This window comes from Syzygium oleosum, unplaced genomic scaffold (assembly GCF_021117445.2).
Source record: "Syzygium oleosum isolate NSW1041296 unplaced genomic scaffold, Sole_v2.1 Sole_v2.03, whole genome shotgun sequence".
NCBI lineage: Eukaryota > Viridiplantae > Streptophyta > Magnoliopsida > Myrtales > Myrtaceae > Syzygium > Syzygium oleosum.
This window is the reverse complement of record NW_026607487.1, coordinates 17,286,853-17,304,223: the sequence shown is the minus strand read 5'-3', so window position 1 is coordinate 17,304,223 and position 17,371 is coordinate 17,286,853. Positions and strand designations below refer to the sequence as shown.

The 17,371-nt window shown below is 43.7% G+C and overlaps 1 protein-coding gene across 1 annotated transcript; it reads left to right on the top strand.

The window, feature by feature from the left end:
- The first annotated feature begins 9,125 nt into the window (after positions 1-9,125).
- On the top strand, positions 9,126-11,595 carry LOC130137715 (uncharacterized). Its single transcript, XM_056309650.1, has 3 exons — positions 9,126-9,621; positions 10,372-10,968; positions 11,576-11,595. Exons 1-3 carry the CDS (start codon positions 9,126-9,128, stop codon positions 11,593-11,595), a joined length of 1,113 nt encoding a protein of 370 aa, XP_056165625.1.
- The last annotated feature ends 5,776 nt before the right edge of the window (positions 11,596-17,371 follow it).

Sequence of the window (17,371 nt, the reverse complement as noted above, 5' to 3'; positions counted from 1 at the left end):
AGCAGTTGAGGTCGAGGTCGAGGTCGAGGTCGTGTAGGTCCGTAAGCTAGAGTTGCAGAGGATTCCAAATGGGATGAGATTTTGAGGGCACTCGAGGGAGTTGGAATTTTAATGGGAAGGCAAACTGAGGAGCGAAATGCTATTGTTGCTACTAATGCCACTGATGCTGAGGCCATTATTGTCGCCGTTAATGGAAATATTGGGAATCAAGGTCAAGGGCAAGTTAATGCAATCAGATAGATGCGTCAGCTGGTTGGAAAATATTTGAAATTGAAACCTCTGAAGTTCGATGGTAAAGGTGACCCTGAGGCTACATTGCTTCGGAGGTATTCGGGTGCACTAGTGAGGAGAAAGTGACCCTGGCTATATATCAACTTCAAGGAAATGTAAATGATTGGTAAGAGGGCCCCCGAAGTGGGATATTTCATAGGGCATATTTCCAAGCTGGGGTGTCGTTATCGAGGCCTTCAATGGGAGGTACTTTCAGAGAGCGCGTGAGGACAGAAAATGACAGAGTTTTTTCGGCTTCACTAACATTGAATGTCAGTCGATCAGTACGAGGTAGAGTTGGTAAGGTTGTTTAAGTACGCACCAAGGATAGTTAATGATCGTGTGGATAGGACAAGGAGGTTCGGGATGGATGAAACCGAACCTCCGCGATCGATTGATGTTAATGAACTTAAGGGATTGTAATGAGTAGTGTATGACAAGGCTTAAACGGTTGAAAGGGATATGAATGAGAGGGTTACCGTATATGGATCGCGGTACGCGCCGGCTAGGGACAATAGGAACTTTGGAATGAAGTCTATGACAGAGAATCGGAGATTTGTCCCTCTAGTAAGAAAGGACTTTGGGAAGCCGAGTTACTACTCCAATACCGCATGTCGGTCTTGTGGAAAGAGGCACGGGAATGGCCCCTGCCCAGGTGGACCTGGAGTGTATTTTGGATGTGGCCAACATGGTCACCAAGTGAGAAACTACCAGAACGGATAAGCTAGATCGTTAATACGGCAACAACAACCGCAAGTAGGACATTAAGCGAGAGCTACCTCGCGTAATAACCAGATTATCCACAGGCACAAGGAAAGATGTACGCGGTGGTTGGGAAGGAATCAGAGGATTTGTCTTGAAAGTCTGGATGCGTTATGTGATGATAGTGGATGCAATAAGAGAGGATTTTGAAATTATAACTTGAATGGTCATGTAAGACTTATAATCACTTATGGTGAATAGGTGCAATCATTTTGAGGATTTCTGAATTACTGATGACATTTTTGGACTAGTTTGGAAGGATGAGTGTTGCTTAGAAATTTCAGATTTTGTAAAGAATCGATGTGATTGGTTTTGGGAGACCGTTGGATTGAAATTGGATGGATTGAGCTTTGTCTTTAAGGTATAGAAAGATGATTATTTTGTGGTTGACTAGTTGGTTGAGGAACCAAGGCTCAAGGAAATAGTCGAGATGTGTAACCTTCCCGATGTCTTTTCTCAGAAATTGCCGGGATTGCTACCTGATAGTGAAGTGGAGTTTGTGGTTGAGTTGGCCCTAGGGACGGAACCAATTTCGAAAGCGCCCTATAGGATGTCGCTGTTAGAATTGAAAGAATTGAAGGTTCAAATGCAGGAGTTATTGGATAAATGTTTTATTTGCCTGAGTGCGTCTCCATGGGGAGCGCCAGTGTTGTTCGTGAGGAAAAAGGACGGGTCCTTGAGGTTGTGCATCAACTACAGGCAGTTGAATCAGGTGACCATTAAGAATAAGTACCCACTACCAAGGATAGATGACCTGTTTGATCAGTTGCAAGGTGCATCGATATTTTCAAAGATCGACTTGAGGACGGATTACCACCAATTGAGGATTAAGAAGGAGGATATACCGAAAACGGCATTTAGGACGAGATATGGGCACAATGAGTTTACAGTAATGCCATTTGGACTAACTAATGCCCCCGCTGCTTTCATGGACTTAATGAATCGGGTATTCAAGGAATTCTTAGACCAGTTCGTCATTGTCTTCATCGATGATATTCTAGTATATTCAAAGAGTTCCGAGGAACATGAGGTACATTTGGAAAGAGTTTTATGGACGTTAAGGGAGCATGCACCGTATGCTAAGTTTAGCAAGTGCGAGTTTTGACTGAACCATGTAGCGTTTCTTGGGCACATAATTTCCGGAGAAGGAATCTCCGTGGATCCGGCAAAGATTGAGGCAGTGATGGATTGGTCGAGACCGACGACAGTTACTGAGGTTCGAAGCTTCTTAGGACTGGCAGGTTACTATAGACGATTTGTGAAAAGATTCTCGGCAATAGCCACTCCATTGACAAGGTTGCTTAAGAAGGAGACTAAGTTTGAATGGACGGAAAAGTGCGAAGAGAGCTTTCGGGAGTTGAAGCAGAGATTGACAACTGCGCCAGTGCTAACGATCCCTTCAGGACCGGGAAGATATGAGATTTATAGCGATGCTTCGCTCAAGGGATTGGGATGCGTGCTAATGCAACATGGAAGGGTGGTTGTTTATGCATCGCGTCAGTTAAGGCCTCATGAGATGAACTACCCAACTCACGACTTGGAATTGGCAGCAATCGTTTTCGCACTTAAGATTTGGAGGCACTATTTATATGAGAAAGATTCCACATTTATACGGACCATCAGAGCCTCAAGTATTTGTTTTCGCAGAAAGAATTGAATAAGAGGCAAAGGCGTTGGATGGAGCTTCTGAAGGACTATGACTGTGATATTTTGTATAATCCCGGAAAAGCCAACCGGGTAGCGGATGCCTTAAGCCGGAAATCGAGCATCGCGCAATTATTAGTCAAAGAGTGGATTTTATTGGAAGGAGCGCGAGACTCAGAATTGAAGTTCGAGGTAGAACGCCTCTCCAGTCTGGTGGCAACGTTAAGGATTGAACCGGAAGTGCAAACCAAGATTAAGGCGTTGCAGTCTACGGACCCTGAGATTCAGAAAATTCTGGAGATGTATGGCACTAAGAGGAAACCGGACTTCCAAGTGTCCGAGGACGGAATTCTTAAGTTTCGAGGACGTTTGTGCGTGCCCGATGATTTGGAGCTTAAGGAAGAGATTTTATCGGAAGCTCATATGAGCAATTATAGCATTCATCCGGGCAGCACGAAGATGTACCAGAACCTTCGACAGCATTATTGGTGGAACGGCATGAAAGTGGACGTAGCCAAGCACGTGGCCAAGTGTTTAACATGTCAGCAAGTGAAGGCACAACATTGTAAGCCGGGTGGAATGTTGCAGCCATTGGAAATTCCCGAGTGGAAATGGGAACACATCACGATGGACTTTATAATGGGATTACCGAGAAGCCAAAGGGGTCATGATTCGATTTGGGTGATAGTCGACCGATTGACAAAGTCAGCGCATTTTCTACCAGTACGAAAGGAATTCGCCTTGGAAAGGTATGCCGAGATTTACGTGCGACAAATAGTCCGTCTGCACGGAGTGCCAGTGACATTCACTTCAGACCGGGATCCTAAATTTACTGCCGCCTTTTGGAAAAGTTTTCATGCGGCATTAGGAACGAAGTTACAGTTTAGCACGGCCTATCATCCCCAGACGGATGGCCAGTCTGAAAAGACGATTCAGACCTTGGAAGACATGCTGCGAGCATGTGTTTTGGATTTTAAGGGTGGTTGGGAGGAACAGCTACATTTGGTGGAATTCGCCTACAACAATAGCTACCAAAGAAAGTATCGAATGGCACCATTCGAGGCACTCTATGGCGGGGCTTGCGAGAACACCGGTTTGTTGGGATGAAGTTGGTGAGAGGAGCATCACAGGTCTCGAGTTGGTTCAGCAATCAGTCGAAACAGTCAAGGTAATTCGGGATAGGCTTAAGACCGCTCAGAGCCGCCAAAAGAATTATGCGGACCGGAGACGTGGGCCTTTGGAATTTCAAGTAGGGGGACCACGTTTTCCTCAAGGTATCGCCTATGAGAGAATTATCTCGGTTTGGCAAGAAAGGGAAGTTGAGCCCGAGGTACGTGGGCCCATTCGAGGTCTTAGAGAGAATTGGTACCTTGGCCTATCGTCTCGCGCTACCACCAAATTTGTCTCAAGTGCACAACGTATTCCACGTGTCAATGTTAAGAAAGTATGAACCGGACCCGACCCACGTGTTGAACTACGAAGAGATAGACATGGACGACAGAGTGTCGTATGTGGAAAAGTCAGTTCGGACCGAGGACAGAATAGAAAGAATGCTGCGGAACAAGAAAATTCCGATGGTCAAGGTGATTTGGGAGCACCAGGGAACTGAAGGTGCGACGTGGGAAAGCGAAGAGTTGATGCGACACCAATACCCCCAATTGTTTGAATAGTTGGGTTGGATTGTAAATTTCGAGGACGAAATTTTTGTAAGGGGGAAGAGTTGTGACATCCCGAATTTCGGCCCATTTTTGGGATTTATAAAACGTGTAATCCGTCAGTGCGCTTATAATGGAATCTCGCCCGGGAACTGATCACTCTCGGGTTCTCGTTTTTAAAATAGAGATTTCGCTAGAATCGCACTCGATCGAATTTGGCCGTTATTTAGAGCCCAAACTTTGATGTCGAATTTCTCGGAGTTCTGGGATGAATTTAATTGGACGGTGTCGATATTATTGCGGCCAGCGTCGGTATTACCCAGAGTATGTGAAAAGTGGATTTTTGACTGGGTGCGGATTTGGACTGGTAGACCGCCCTCGTGGTGTTTTTTGGCATATTTTATTTTGGCCATTTTCCTATATTATTAATTAGGATTATTGGGGACCGTTAGATCGTTTTCGGGTTTGAACCGTGTCCGTTGGATCGCACTCGAGTGAGAGGTTTGACTTTGAGTCTCTCTCTCTCTCCTCTCTCCTTTCTGCGCGCCGCGTCTGCCCCCCCTTGCGTGCACGTCTCCCTCCCCCCTTCCCCATGCAACTCTCTCTCTCCTCTTTCTTTTTCTTTTCTTTTCCTTTCTCTCTCTCTCTCTCTCCCTTCTCCTCCTCCTCTTCTTCTTCTTCGTTGGCTTCTTTTCCCCCCGACTGGTTCTGCTCCGCCGTGCCCTGCTCGCCGACTGCCGTTCGACCGCCGTTCAGCCTCCGCCCGACGCCGCCCCACCAGCCGACGTCCTCCCCGCGCCGTCGTCGTGCCGCCGTGTCGCCCGGTAGCCCCGCCCGACTCTGCCTTCTCCTCCTCCCGAGCGCGTGAGCTCGGCTCGCCGCCGTTCCCGCTGCCGCAGTCGCCGCCGCGTCGCCTCGCCGCCCCGTCGTCGGCTGCTCGCAGCCGGCTGACTCGCCGTCGCCCGGCTCGTCCGGCCGGCTCGCCGCCGCCGCCCCCCTCGGCCCCGGCTTCTCTCTCCCACGCCCTCACCGCCCAGGGCCGACCTCCATCTCTCCTCCCGGCTCGTCGCGTCCTTGTTGCCGCTGCTGTCGCCTCGTTGCCCGCCGCGTCGCCGCCGGTCCGCCGCCCCCTCGGCCCGAGCCTCTCTCTCTCTCCCTCTCGCCCCCCCCCCGACCGACCTCCACCCTCCCTGCGGCTCGTCGTCGCCGCTCGCTACCACCGCGGCCATCGCATCCGCATAGTCGCCGCCGCCGCCGGTCGCCGCCCGGCCCGGCCCGGCCGGCCGCCCGGGCCGTAGCAGCGGCCCGAGGCCGGCCGGGCCGTGGCCGAGCTCGCCCCGGCCGTGCGGTCCGACCAGCGCGTCGCCCGTCCGACCAGGGCGCGTCGCCCGTCCGTTCGCCCGTGCGCCCCGGCACGCCGCACGGCCATCGTGCCAGCGCGCCGAGCACGCCGATCGGCCATTGTGCCGCGTTGACCGGCCACCGCGCTGTTGGCCGCGCCCGCCCGATCGGTCGTGCTTCCATAGGGGCCATTTTGGGCCCGAGCCAACTTTTCCCGGGCCAAACTTAGGTAAGTGACTTCCTAAACCCTACCTAGTACTTTGGGTATTTTTAGACTTGTTTAGGATGTGATTAGTATCGGGTTAGGAATTAATTTAGGCGTGGGCTAATTAGATTGAGTGTGCCCAATTTATGAATTATTGTGGCGATAATTGTGTGGCTAATTTAGTGATTGACTGAGGTAAATAGCATGACTGAATTGTCGTGGCGCTTGTGGGTGAATTGGAATCAATTGAATGTGTTGACTTGAATGTCGGGTCGGTGGGCCGATGTAGGGAGCATGAATTGAGTTGACTGATGTGGCGTGCTAGATTGACATTGGTAAAAGGGTGGTGATTGAAATTGATTTATATGACTAAGAGCATGGTGAATTTTGTATTGTGGTGCATGTGCATGAGAAAAGCCCGGATCGATCGGAGGGCTGAGCCTGAGGCGTGTTTACGCGGGCTGTGAAAGGTGAGTTAGACCTGAGGCGTAGGTTACGCGGGTCATTGGAAAGGGAAAAATGTCCTGAGGCGTAGTTACGCGGGACGAAGCCCGGCTTGATCGAGGGCGGCACGAGCACGCGATGGCGCGGTCGTGGGAAAGTGTGAAATGTCCGGTGAGGGACGGGCCGAGCTTGATCCGAGGGCGGCACGAGTGCGGTAGCGCGGGTCGTGGGAAAGTGTGAAATGTCCAGTGAGGGACGGAACCCGGCTTGATCTGAGGGCTGACCTGAGGCGCAGTAGCGCGGGTCGTGGGAAAGTGTGAAATGTCCAGTGAGGGACGGAGTCCGGCTTGATCTGAGGGCTGACCTGAGGCGCAGTAGCGCGGGTCGTGAGAATGGGCCTGAGGCGCAGTGGCGCGGGCAGTGTGAAAGGACCTGGGAGGTCGTGAGAAAGTTGGCTGGACCACGCATGTTGCATAGTATTTGATTATGAGCTGAATACTGCTAGGCATGGTATGAGACGTGCCCAAGTGGTTTTACCTTATAATCGAGACACGCGCGAGTGTTATTGTATGATGCATGGAAAATTTCCTTGTGTGATCTGAATATGAGCGCTGCTGGATGCACTAATGTGATTTGACTAATGTACAGTGTGGGCATGTGATTGGATGGCGAGGTAAGTCCATTGATGTGAATTATATATAAGTTATCGGTTAGATTGCATGTTACAACTTGTCTGGGTACGCATTGGCCTATGTGGGGTATAGGGGGTTGCTTATTGAGACTCGTTCTCACGATTATTATATAACCATTTTCAGATTTGCGACCGTGATTGATTGAAGACGCCACCAGGGTATCTCGGGGATGGAGGACGGGTCAAGTTACCCCATATTTTGTGTGCCCTTTTTTTGTATAGCGAAGTAGGATAACCCACCACTATTCCCTTTTGATGTTGCGTATTTGGAATTATTGTTTTGTGCTATCCCTTTGTCATATCTTATTGTCTGGGTTGTTTTAAATTCGCTTCCGCTTGCCTTTATCGTTGGGTGTTTCGTTTGGGTCGGCGACGCATCCTGGGACGTCGCGTTCAATACGACCGTTGAAGGGGTATCGCGAGCCCATTGGGGTCCGGGGCGTGACAGGCATGGAGTCGTTCCTGATGCAGATGAACAGCTACGTCTGAGAGACCTGTGAGATATAGAAATTCAGGAACAGAGAAGGCGAATCCAGGATTTGGAGCGACGTCTTGCGGAGGCGGGGCTTGACGCTCAATCCGAAGAAGAAGCAGAATCGAGGATCCATCCGATGATGAAGAGGAGGACGTAAACCCTTTCGGGGTTCGAACCGGGCGGAATCGAGGAGTACGACACGGAAATCGCGCTCTTCTCAAAATTTCGGGATGAAGATCGAGATTCCCGAGTTTAATGGTAAGGCTCATCCTGATGAGTTTATTGATTGGTTACATACGGTAGAACGGATTTTTGATCTTAAAGACCTAACCGAGGGGCAAAAAGTGAAGTTAGTGGCTATTAGGCTGCGAAAACATGCTTCGATTTGGTGGGAATACATGAAAAAGCAACGCGCTAGAGAGGGGAAGCCGAAGGTGGATCGCTGGGAGAAGATGAAAAAGTTGTTGCAAATTTTTTTTTTTGGCTACCCATTATAGGCAAGAGGCGTTTATCGAGTATCATAACGTCAAGCAAGGTGATAAAACAGTTGAGGAATTTACAGAGGAATTTGATCGATTGCGGATGCATTGTGATGTGGCGGAGGAAGACGAACAGACAATTGCTCGATATCTGGCAGGGCTGCGATATGAGATCTCTAATGTTGTCCAATTACAGCAGTATTGGACATATGAGGATGTGTGCAGACTAGCCCTAAAGGTGGAGGGGCAGTTTAAAAGAAAGAGCAGTAAGTCCAAGTGGTCTAGCAGCGGTTTTAAGTGGTCAAGCAGCAATTCCAAGTGGTCAGATAAAGAGTCTTGAGGGAAAGCAGGGAGTTCTTTAGCCCCGGCGGCAGTTAAGGGCACTGGTTCAAAATCTGCAATAAAAGGAGAGCAGGGTAGTGCTGGATCTAGCAGGGGAGAAGCTGCAGGCAAGCGATGTTTCAAGTGTCAAGGACTTGGGCATTTTGCTGCTGATTGTCCGAACCGACAGTTTGTGACACTTGTAGATAATCCAACTTTTGATGAAAACCCAACTTAGGATGAATCTGATGAAGAGCAAGAAGATGCGGATCCAGATCAGGAGGACATTGTCTATGCCGATTCTGGTGAGTCTTTAGTTGTGCGTCGGGTTTTAAATATTGCTGAGGTAGATGATGAATCGTGGTTCAGGCATAATATCTTTCATACTAAGTGCACTAGTGAGGGAAAGGTGTGTAGCATGATAATTGACGGGGGAAATTGCGAGAATGTGATATCTACCACTATGGTAGAAAAGTTGGGGTTAAAAACTGTCGAACATCCTCAACCATATAAGCTGTCATGGCTTAGGAAAGGGAATGAGGTAAACGTGAGCAAGAGGTGTTTAGTGCAGTTCTCGATTGGGAAGAAATATACTGATGAAGTGTGGGGTGACGTAGTTCCAATGGATGCTTGTCATATTCTGTTAGGAAGACCTTGGCAGTTTGACAGGAAAACACAGCACGACGGATTCAAAAATACGTACATCTTCAAGAAGGATGGTCGGACCATTACTCTAGGTCCTTCAGATTTGAGAAAAGAAGGGAAAAGTAATCTGCTTTCCAAATCAGAGTTCCAGGAGGAGGTGGTGAATGCCCCAAAGCTTTTTGCTGTTGTAGTCATGGAGCAGAATCTTGATAGTCCAGAAATTTCAACAAAAGTTCTGCCTATACTTGAGGAGTTTGCTAATGTCGTACCAGAGGAATTGCCACCTGGATTGCCACCCATGGAGGATATTCAGCATTGTATAGATCTCGTTCCAAGAGCTGCTATTCCTAATAAGGTAGCTTACAGAATGAATCCTAAGGAGCATGAGGAGATGCAGAGGCAAGTGCAAGAACTATTAGAAAAGGGTGCAATTCGAGAGAGCATGAGCCCTTGTGCAATGCCAGCTTTGTTGGTTTCTAAGAAAGATGGGTCGTGGAGAATGTGCGTGGATAGCAGAGCTGTCAACAAAATCACGATCATGTATCGCTTTCCTATCCCGAGATTTGATGATTTAATTGATCAGCTGTATGGAGTGACTATCTTTTCGAAGATAGACTTGAGGAGTGGATATTATCAGATTAGGGTGCGTCCTGGAGATGAGTGGAAGACCGCTTTTAAAACTCGAGAAGGTCTGTATGAGTGGATGGTGATGCCTTTCGGGTTATCTAATGCGCCGAGCACCTTTATGAGACTAATAAATCAGGTGTTTCGTCCTTTTATTGGCCAGTTTGTTATCGTATATTTCGATGATATTTTGGTTTATAGTGCATCGACTGATCAACACTTGCAGCATTTGAGAAGGGTGTTCGAGACATTGAGGGAACAGAAATTATATGCTAATACCAAGAAGTGTCACTTCCTAACTGATCGTGTGACATTTTTGGGATATATAGTAACCAAGGAAGGCATTCAGATGGACCTAGCTAAGGTTGAGGCTATTACAAATTGGGAGATTCCGAAAAATATTCATGAGGTACGTAGCTTTCATGGGCTTGCGTCTTTTTATCGGAGATTTGTTCGGGATTTCAGTACTATTATTGCACCTCTGACGGATTGTCTGAAAGGAAGTAAATTTGTGTGGACTAAGGAGGCAGAAGCTGCCTTTCAATTATTAAAAAAGAAGGTGACTGAAGCACCTGTTCTCGTGCTTCCTGACTTTAATGAGATTTTTGAGGTTCATTGTGATGCTTCATGTGTTGGTATTGGGGGTGTCCTGAGTCAAAAATGTAAACATGTAGCATTCTTTAGTGAAAAGTTGAATGAGGCGAAAAGGAAGTATTCAACTTATGATAAAGAATTTTATGCTATTGTGAGGAGTTTGGAGCATTGGAGGCACTATCTTATTTCGAAAGAGTTTATCTTATTTTCTGATCATGAAGCCTTGAAATACATCAATGGGCAACACAAATTGAACGCAAGGCATGCGAAGTGGGTGGAGTTCCTTCAAGTTTTCAGTTTTTCCATCAAGCATAAAGCGGAAGTGCTAAATAGTGTGGCAGATGCATTGAGCAGAAAACACTCTTTGCTGTCTACGATGCAAGTAAAAGTTCTAGGCTTGGATACTTTTAAAGATTTATATGTTGTTGATCCTCATTTTTTGGATATATGGAGGAAGAGCAAAACGGAGCCTTTTCATCAATTTCAGATCGTGGAGGGTTACTTATTTAAAGGTAACAGATTATTCGTTCCTCAATGTTCTTTGAGGGAATCTATTATTATTGAAGAACATGCAAAGCATATCAAAGAGCTGCATTCTCAGGTCCATAATCATATCAACAGGCAGAACATGAAGTATAAGCAGCGCGTGGATATACACAGGAAAAGAGTCGTCTTCAAGGAAGGTGATCTAGTTTGGATTCACCTTAGGAAAGAACGATTTCCAGCGGGTAGATTTGGCAAGCTTCAACCTAAAGCTGATGAACCCTTCAGAGTTTTGGAGCGAATTAGTGACAATTCTTACAAGATCGTTTTGCCGAGTAAGTATAATGTATCCGGAACTTTTAATGTAGCACATTTGTCACCTTACTACGCTGAAGAGGAAGAAGATCCTAAAGAGATTGACGACAATGAAGACGAAGCAGATTTGAGGACGAATCTTTCTCTAGCAGGGTAGGATGATGCACCTAGGGGACCGGCGGACCCGTTATGCGACTAGACGAATCGACGGGCTCGAAGTGAACGATCTCGGATTGAGCTCAAATTTGGTCGGCTGAAGCGAAACGGCGTGATGATCAATACACACTACCGTTGGTTGTGACTAACGATGGATTTTCGCGATTCGGGGTCGTTTAGATGGGTTTCTCTATTATTTTAGTATTTTTTTATGGGTTAATTTAGTAAAGGGCAGTTTCGTAATTTTGCGTTTTTATGTTTATTAATCCTAGTAGGGTTAGGTTTGGGGATATATAAGCTTGTTTTAGGGTTTCGTTTGAGCAGACTTTGGATATTTTGATTTGATAATCATACTTGGAGGACGAATTGTTCTTCTGTCGAATGTTCTTGTTCAGTCAATCTTTCTATCGCGTTTCGGCATCATTTGTGCTTTTCATTCCTCTTCTGCATGACCTCATTTCCATCTTTCAGATGTTAATCCTTTTCCTTAGGATCACTAGGCTAGTAGAGTGGTCTTAGGTCACAATTTTTCTCATGAGACAATCTTCAACTCCAAATTTCTCATACATATCTTACAAACTTTGTCTAATGATAATTCCCTGATTCGAGATTATGGGATAGAAGAATCACGAAATCACAAAATCACAACCTAAACTTAATATTTTTCTGGGGCAAGTCTAGATATCGCTCCGATATGTGGTGTTATGGATGGTAGATATTTTTATCGAACACGATCAACATATTTTTCGAGCACTCCATTAATCACAATTATGTTGGCGGTCTCAAACAAATCGAGTAATTCTAAGAGACAACCGGATATATATTTTTAAAGTGGCTCGAAATGAATGTGCAAATGTGGGAATATTGAAATATAGATCTCGAATAAGGACGACGAACATATCGAATGAATTAGATCTACCTTTGAAATTTGTTTTTTTAAGTTGTTAATTAATGTGAATGCGATGATTTGTGGATTAAAAATTAAGACACGGCACATTTCACATCTGAGTCAGCATCGAATCCGTCAGTAACGGCCTCCTTTGCCACGGAGAAGGCCGGCGGAATCTCCGGCTGGGATTCGAAGTCTTGATGAGTAATTTATAACCGTGCGATTCTCTCCTTCGTTTCTTGCTCTGAAAGTTCAAGTTGAATACGGTTAGAATCAGAAGACGATGGGAAATACATTTCACATCTGAATTTGGGGGAGTTGAAATTTACGGAATTGGGGCGAAGGATTGGAAGAACAGTCACTAATCGATTTTAAATGTGCACCTTTCATCTTCGATTCTCGATCGGTTGCTTCTGATTAGATAAGAACGGCCTAATTGAGCTTAATTTGATCACATTTCAGCCCGTTAAAGTTTAATTATAATTTGAACTTAGGTTATTAGAGCCCTTCACATCAGAAAGGCGTAAGCCCGCAATAGTGAAATAAACCTAGGTTAACATTATATATAGATAGTTATGCCTCTCATTTGAGAGTACGTCAATTCATTATTCATAATACACGAGAGCGAAGCACGTATGGAAGAGAGAGAGAGAGATCACGGCCAACTCCCACGGCCGCGACCCCTCCCTCTTGGCCGCGAAGCCAGTTGCCCCGTGAAGTCCCGCCACGCCTGCACCGAGCTGAGGAGCCTCACCGGAGTTCTTGTTGCGCCGTTGCTGCTGTCCCGTGTCGGTCACCCCACAACGACATCGCTGCCGTAGTTGCTCCCTGATCCGCCAAGCTACTGCAACGCCTAGCCCGCTGTCGCTCTCTTCAGGACGACGACGATGCCCTACTGCCTCCTTCCTCGCGTTGTGACGCTACCGCTTGTTGCCCCGTGATCGACGCCAACTACTGCCCTGATTTCCCTGCGACGAGCTGCTCCACCACCATTTAGCCAAGGCGTGATGCTCCCACTACGACGCAGCAGCTGCCCGTAACATCGTCGTGCTGTCCTGTGACCCTCAAGCCCATGTCGGACCAGTTGCTGCCCCGCCGCGATGCCGACGTCCTCCTTGCTCCGCCTACACTGAGCTGAGCACCGGCATGCCGTTCATCGTTTGAGCCCCCCGTTGAGTCTTGCCGTCGCAATCCCGATCCAATTCCGTTGTTTAAATTTGGAAAGTTATCTGCAAAACTAGGTAATTATCTGATCTTAAATTGATTTGAATCTTTTACTACCTATTTTGTGGATATCACAGTTATTCAATATTCATGTGATGATGCATGTTACTAAATATCAAAAGAATCCTCCAAAGTTAGGAAATTTTCATAACTTAACAACGTACTTGGATGGCAATCCGATCTCAAACCACAAGATACGATCTCGGTGGCAAGGAAAATCTTCCATCATATCCATAACCATTTGGATACGATCATTGATTTATCCTATTTTCAAATTTAAACGGAAAATCTCTCATCCTATCTATAACCATTTGGATACGATAGTTGATTTATCCCGTTTTCAAATTTAAACGAAAACCCTTCCATCAATATCCATAACCACTTGGATATGATCGTCGGTTTATTCTATTTCCAAATTTAACCAGATAAAATAAACTTTGTGGATTGCGTGTATGGGATATGATGTCTATCTTTGTTTGATTGTTTTGCTAAAGAAAAATACCAAAAAGATTAGATGTTGATTCTGGTAGATAGGATTGCATGTTTAGGATATATCTAAATCGTTTCCTTAAATAGAATAGGATAGTTTAGATTCACTTTTGAATATATTCTGGAAAGATAGGATAGCTTCCAATTTAAATTAGGATTTAGAATAATTTATTTCCTAGTTTAACTTAGATATTATCCTAAGCTTGATAGTTTATTTAGGGCAATTTTTAATTACGAACTTCCATGAAAAATCCCAAAAAAAGAAATCATTATAGAATAAGTTAAATTACCTTTCTAGAATAGATTGCATGTTTAATATAGATTATTTATTTATTCCGAATTCTAATAAGAAAATACCAAAAACAATACCCTAGAATAGGTTAATTTTCTTTCCTAAGTTTAAAATTACATGTTTAGATAATAGGCATTTTCAATTACGAATTTTAATAAAAAAATATAAAAATACATCATATGCATGTCATATAGTCTTACGATCATAAAATTGCACACCATTTAGAAATTGCATGTTAGGGCATTTAATTAGAAATTGCATGTCAAATTTTGTACGTTATTACATATAGGTTAGTTTTCATATATTCAAGAGAAAACAAAAAAAAATACATTGAGTGGAATTGCATGTTAATTAGAAATCACATTAGGGATAATTATGTGATTTTTTAACTAACATTGCAGATAAGTATATCCTCCCTATCTTGCAATTTATTGATCGCTTTGATTATAGGGTATTACTTTGGTGGTTTGCGCACCTGCATGATCACTGCACATGTTAAGAAGTAATAAAATTGATTCAAACAGCAAGCTCAAATATTTTCATGGAAAGAAAAGGTACCTAAAGGACATTAGAGTAATCTAACGTAATCAAATCTCCGTACTCATAATATCTGGTTCATAGGAGTAAAGTATACATTTCGATACTTTACTTGGGTGTGTAATCAATTCACCGTAAATAGATTAATAGTGACTTCCAATTGAAAATCATTTGCATGTTAAGAACTTGAACCATAAGTTGTGAATTGCCATGGGTTTTGAACAGCCGAGTTAAGTTTAGACTTCATAATCAATTAGCCGAATCCCTAGGTGGTGCACCTTGAGGTAAGGTCGCGACAATGTCTCTAGATCCAGAAGTTCGATTAGGCCAGATCTGGAGGCACGACTTCAAATCTCGACTGGTGGCGTCGCTAGCCAACATGGAGCTCGACGCAGCATCAAGCTTTGTCACTGGCAACAAAGCTCAACGGCGACGTCGGCTGGGACATAGACAATAGCAAGTTTAGAAAGAGAAGGGTACGGTACAACGTGGTGCGGCAAAAGAGGCGGAGGGAGGGAACTTGCAGTTGGGTGCGGCGATCACATATTGGGGATGGGTGTCGAGGATGGAGGTCACGGCGACTTCAAGACGACTAAGTTGAATGGATGGCCGAATGGGACGGTGGCTGTGGATGGAGTAGGAAGAGAGAGAAAATTTAGATTTTTAATTATTTTATTAGATTCTAAGTTAATGATATGTGTCAATTTGTAAATGAACATGAGCAAAAAAGGTTTTTGCCGCGTCAGCTGCTGAGTAGTACTACGATGTTACTGAATATTTTCTCGTTGGAGAGAGATTAGGAGTGTGCCAGATCACGTGAGTAGGAAGAGGGACTGGGCGTCCAGAGAGGTGGGATCAGGGAGAAAGAAATAAATAAAAATTTATACTAAAATAATATGTAAGTGACTATTGACAATGTGAAAACAATAAAAATAATATCAGAACATATATTGCTAAAACTGGAACAAAATAGGAAAAGAACATAGACAAAATTATACTTGATGAAGTAATGGCAACGCATAAAAAGTGTGAACGAAGGATTATGATAATTGCGCAAGAACTTTTGTGTCGTTCACATTTTATATATTCTCTAAGATAAGTATTTTAATCACGTGAAAGCCAGACACCTATAATAATGAAATATCATCAATGAATGATTGATTTTATCAAATATTTGTTGTGAAATTAAACGAGCGAAGTACTTGAATAGAAAATTTACCTACAAAGAAATCGCTTAGAAGCGCCATTAATCATGGGAGGATATAGAAAAAAATCAATTCGGCATCAATTTGTCTCTAACAATTCGAACTAATTATAACCACATAAAACCATATTTATGCATATAAAGATATTATAATTGAGACAATAGACTATTCGTGTTTTCGCTAATCACATAAATATCGTTTCAAGCATGAAATTAATTCATCGTTACATAAATAATTATCTAATTGCGTCGGTGAACAAGAGACGTTATGATCCAACTCATTTAATAGTCTACAAGACTAGATGTCCAAAATCATCAAAATTAGCTGGACTAAATTTCTAAACCTAAACAAAGAGCATCGTAGGTTTTCATTTATTTGTCAAAAGAATTGTTTCAGTAAAATCGAATTGTGTTGCAAAGAGAAAACAGCAGTAACGGCCATGCCAGTCAACCGGCCCAGCCCTATTGAATTTCAACGGGGGTTCGGCCTGTTGAATCACAGTCCGGCCCTACTTTTTCTTAGTAGTTCGTTTGCCTTTCGTAGTAATTTATAGTGATAAATAACAATTACTTAATTACAATAAAAACGAACTATCACCAATTTTAGCTGAAACTGCGATTTGTTTCGCTCGATATAAATTGTGCGAATTACCCAAACACCTCTCGAACTTTGTTGGAGGAAAAAATGTGTTGGCTTTAGAAAATATTTCAAAGTACGAATAAAACTAGAATAAAGAAATAATATGTTGAGATACACGTATGAGTTACGTTAAAAAAGTCTCACATTGAAAAATTGACGTGGTATAGAGCAATCAATATATCCTAATTGGCCCATAACTCATTGGCTTAAGCTTTAAAGTGAAGGTGAGTCAATTGGATATGTTGATGGGCTTGGACTCGGGCTCCTTCTTTGCTATCTCCTTAGATGAAGGTATTGGGTTTTTGCTGCGTGCTCCCAACAAATGGTATCAAAGCCGATAGTTGTTAATGCGGTACAAAGTAGTTAACTCATTGGCTTAACCTTTTGAATAAAGGTATAATCATTGAAAGGGAAAGCTATTGCTCGAATAGCTTTTAAGATAGCTTGATGTGCCACGTAGGACGGCTAGTCCGGTGATCTTCGGCAAAAATTTACTGGAAGGATTACATTGGAATTTCACATAAATTTTCATGACTAAAGTGGCACAATTGAAAAGATCTGAATTGGTATCAGTACAATAAGTTTATGATTGATTGAGTAATTTTTTCGTTTGCACTAGGTTCCCAGATTTATCATCGAGAAAATTCGCTTGCTTACTTAGAAAAATAGAGATTTTAAAACACTAATCACAACACAGCCAAAAAAGTCCTAGGAAATTGAAAACTTTTGATTACTTAATAAGTACACCAAGAAATATTCGTTTATAATGTCCTAGATAAATATATTTTTTTAAAATGATCTCTTATATCGTTTAAAATAATTAGTTAAAGAAAAATATTTTCATTATCACCAATAATATATATATCTAAATATTTATGCAGATGATAAAAAAAATTTCGTTCATTTATTTTTATAAAAAATATAAGAGATCATTTTTAGAAAAATATTTTTTAAATTATTTATTTTTTACGAAATAAACGGAGCCGTAAATT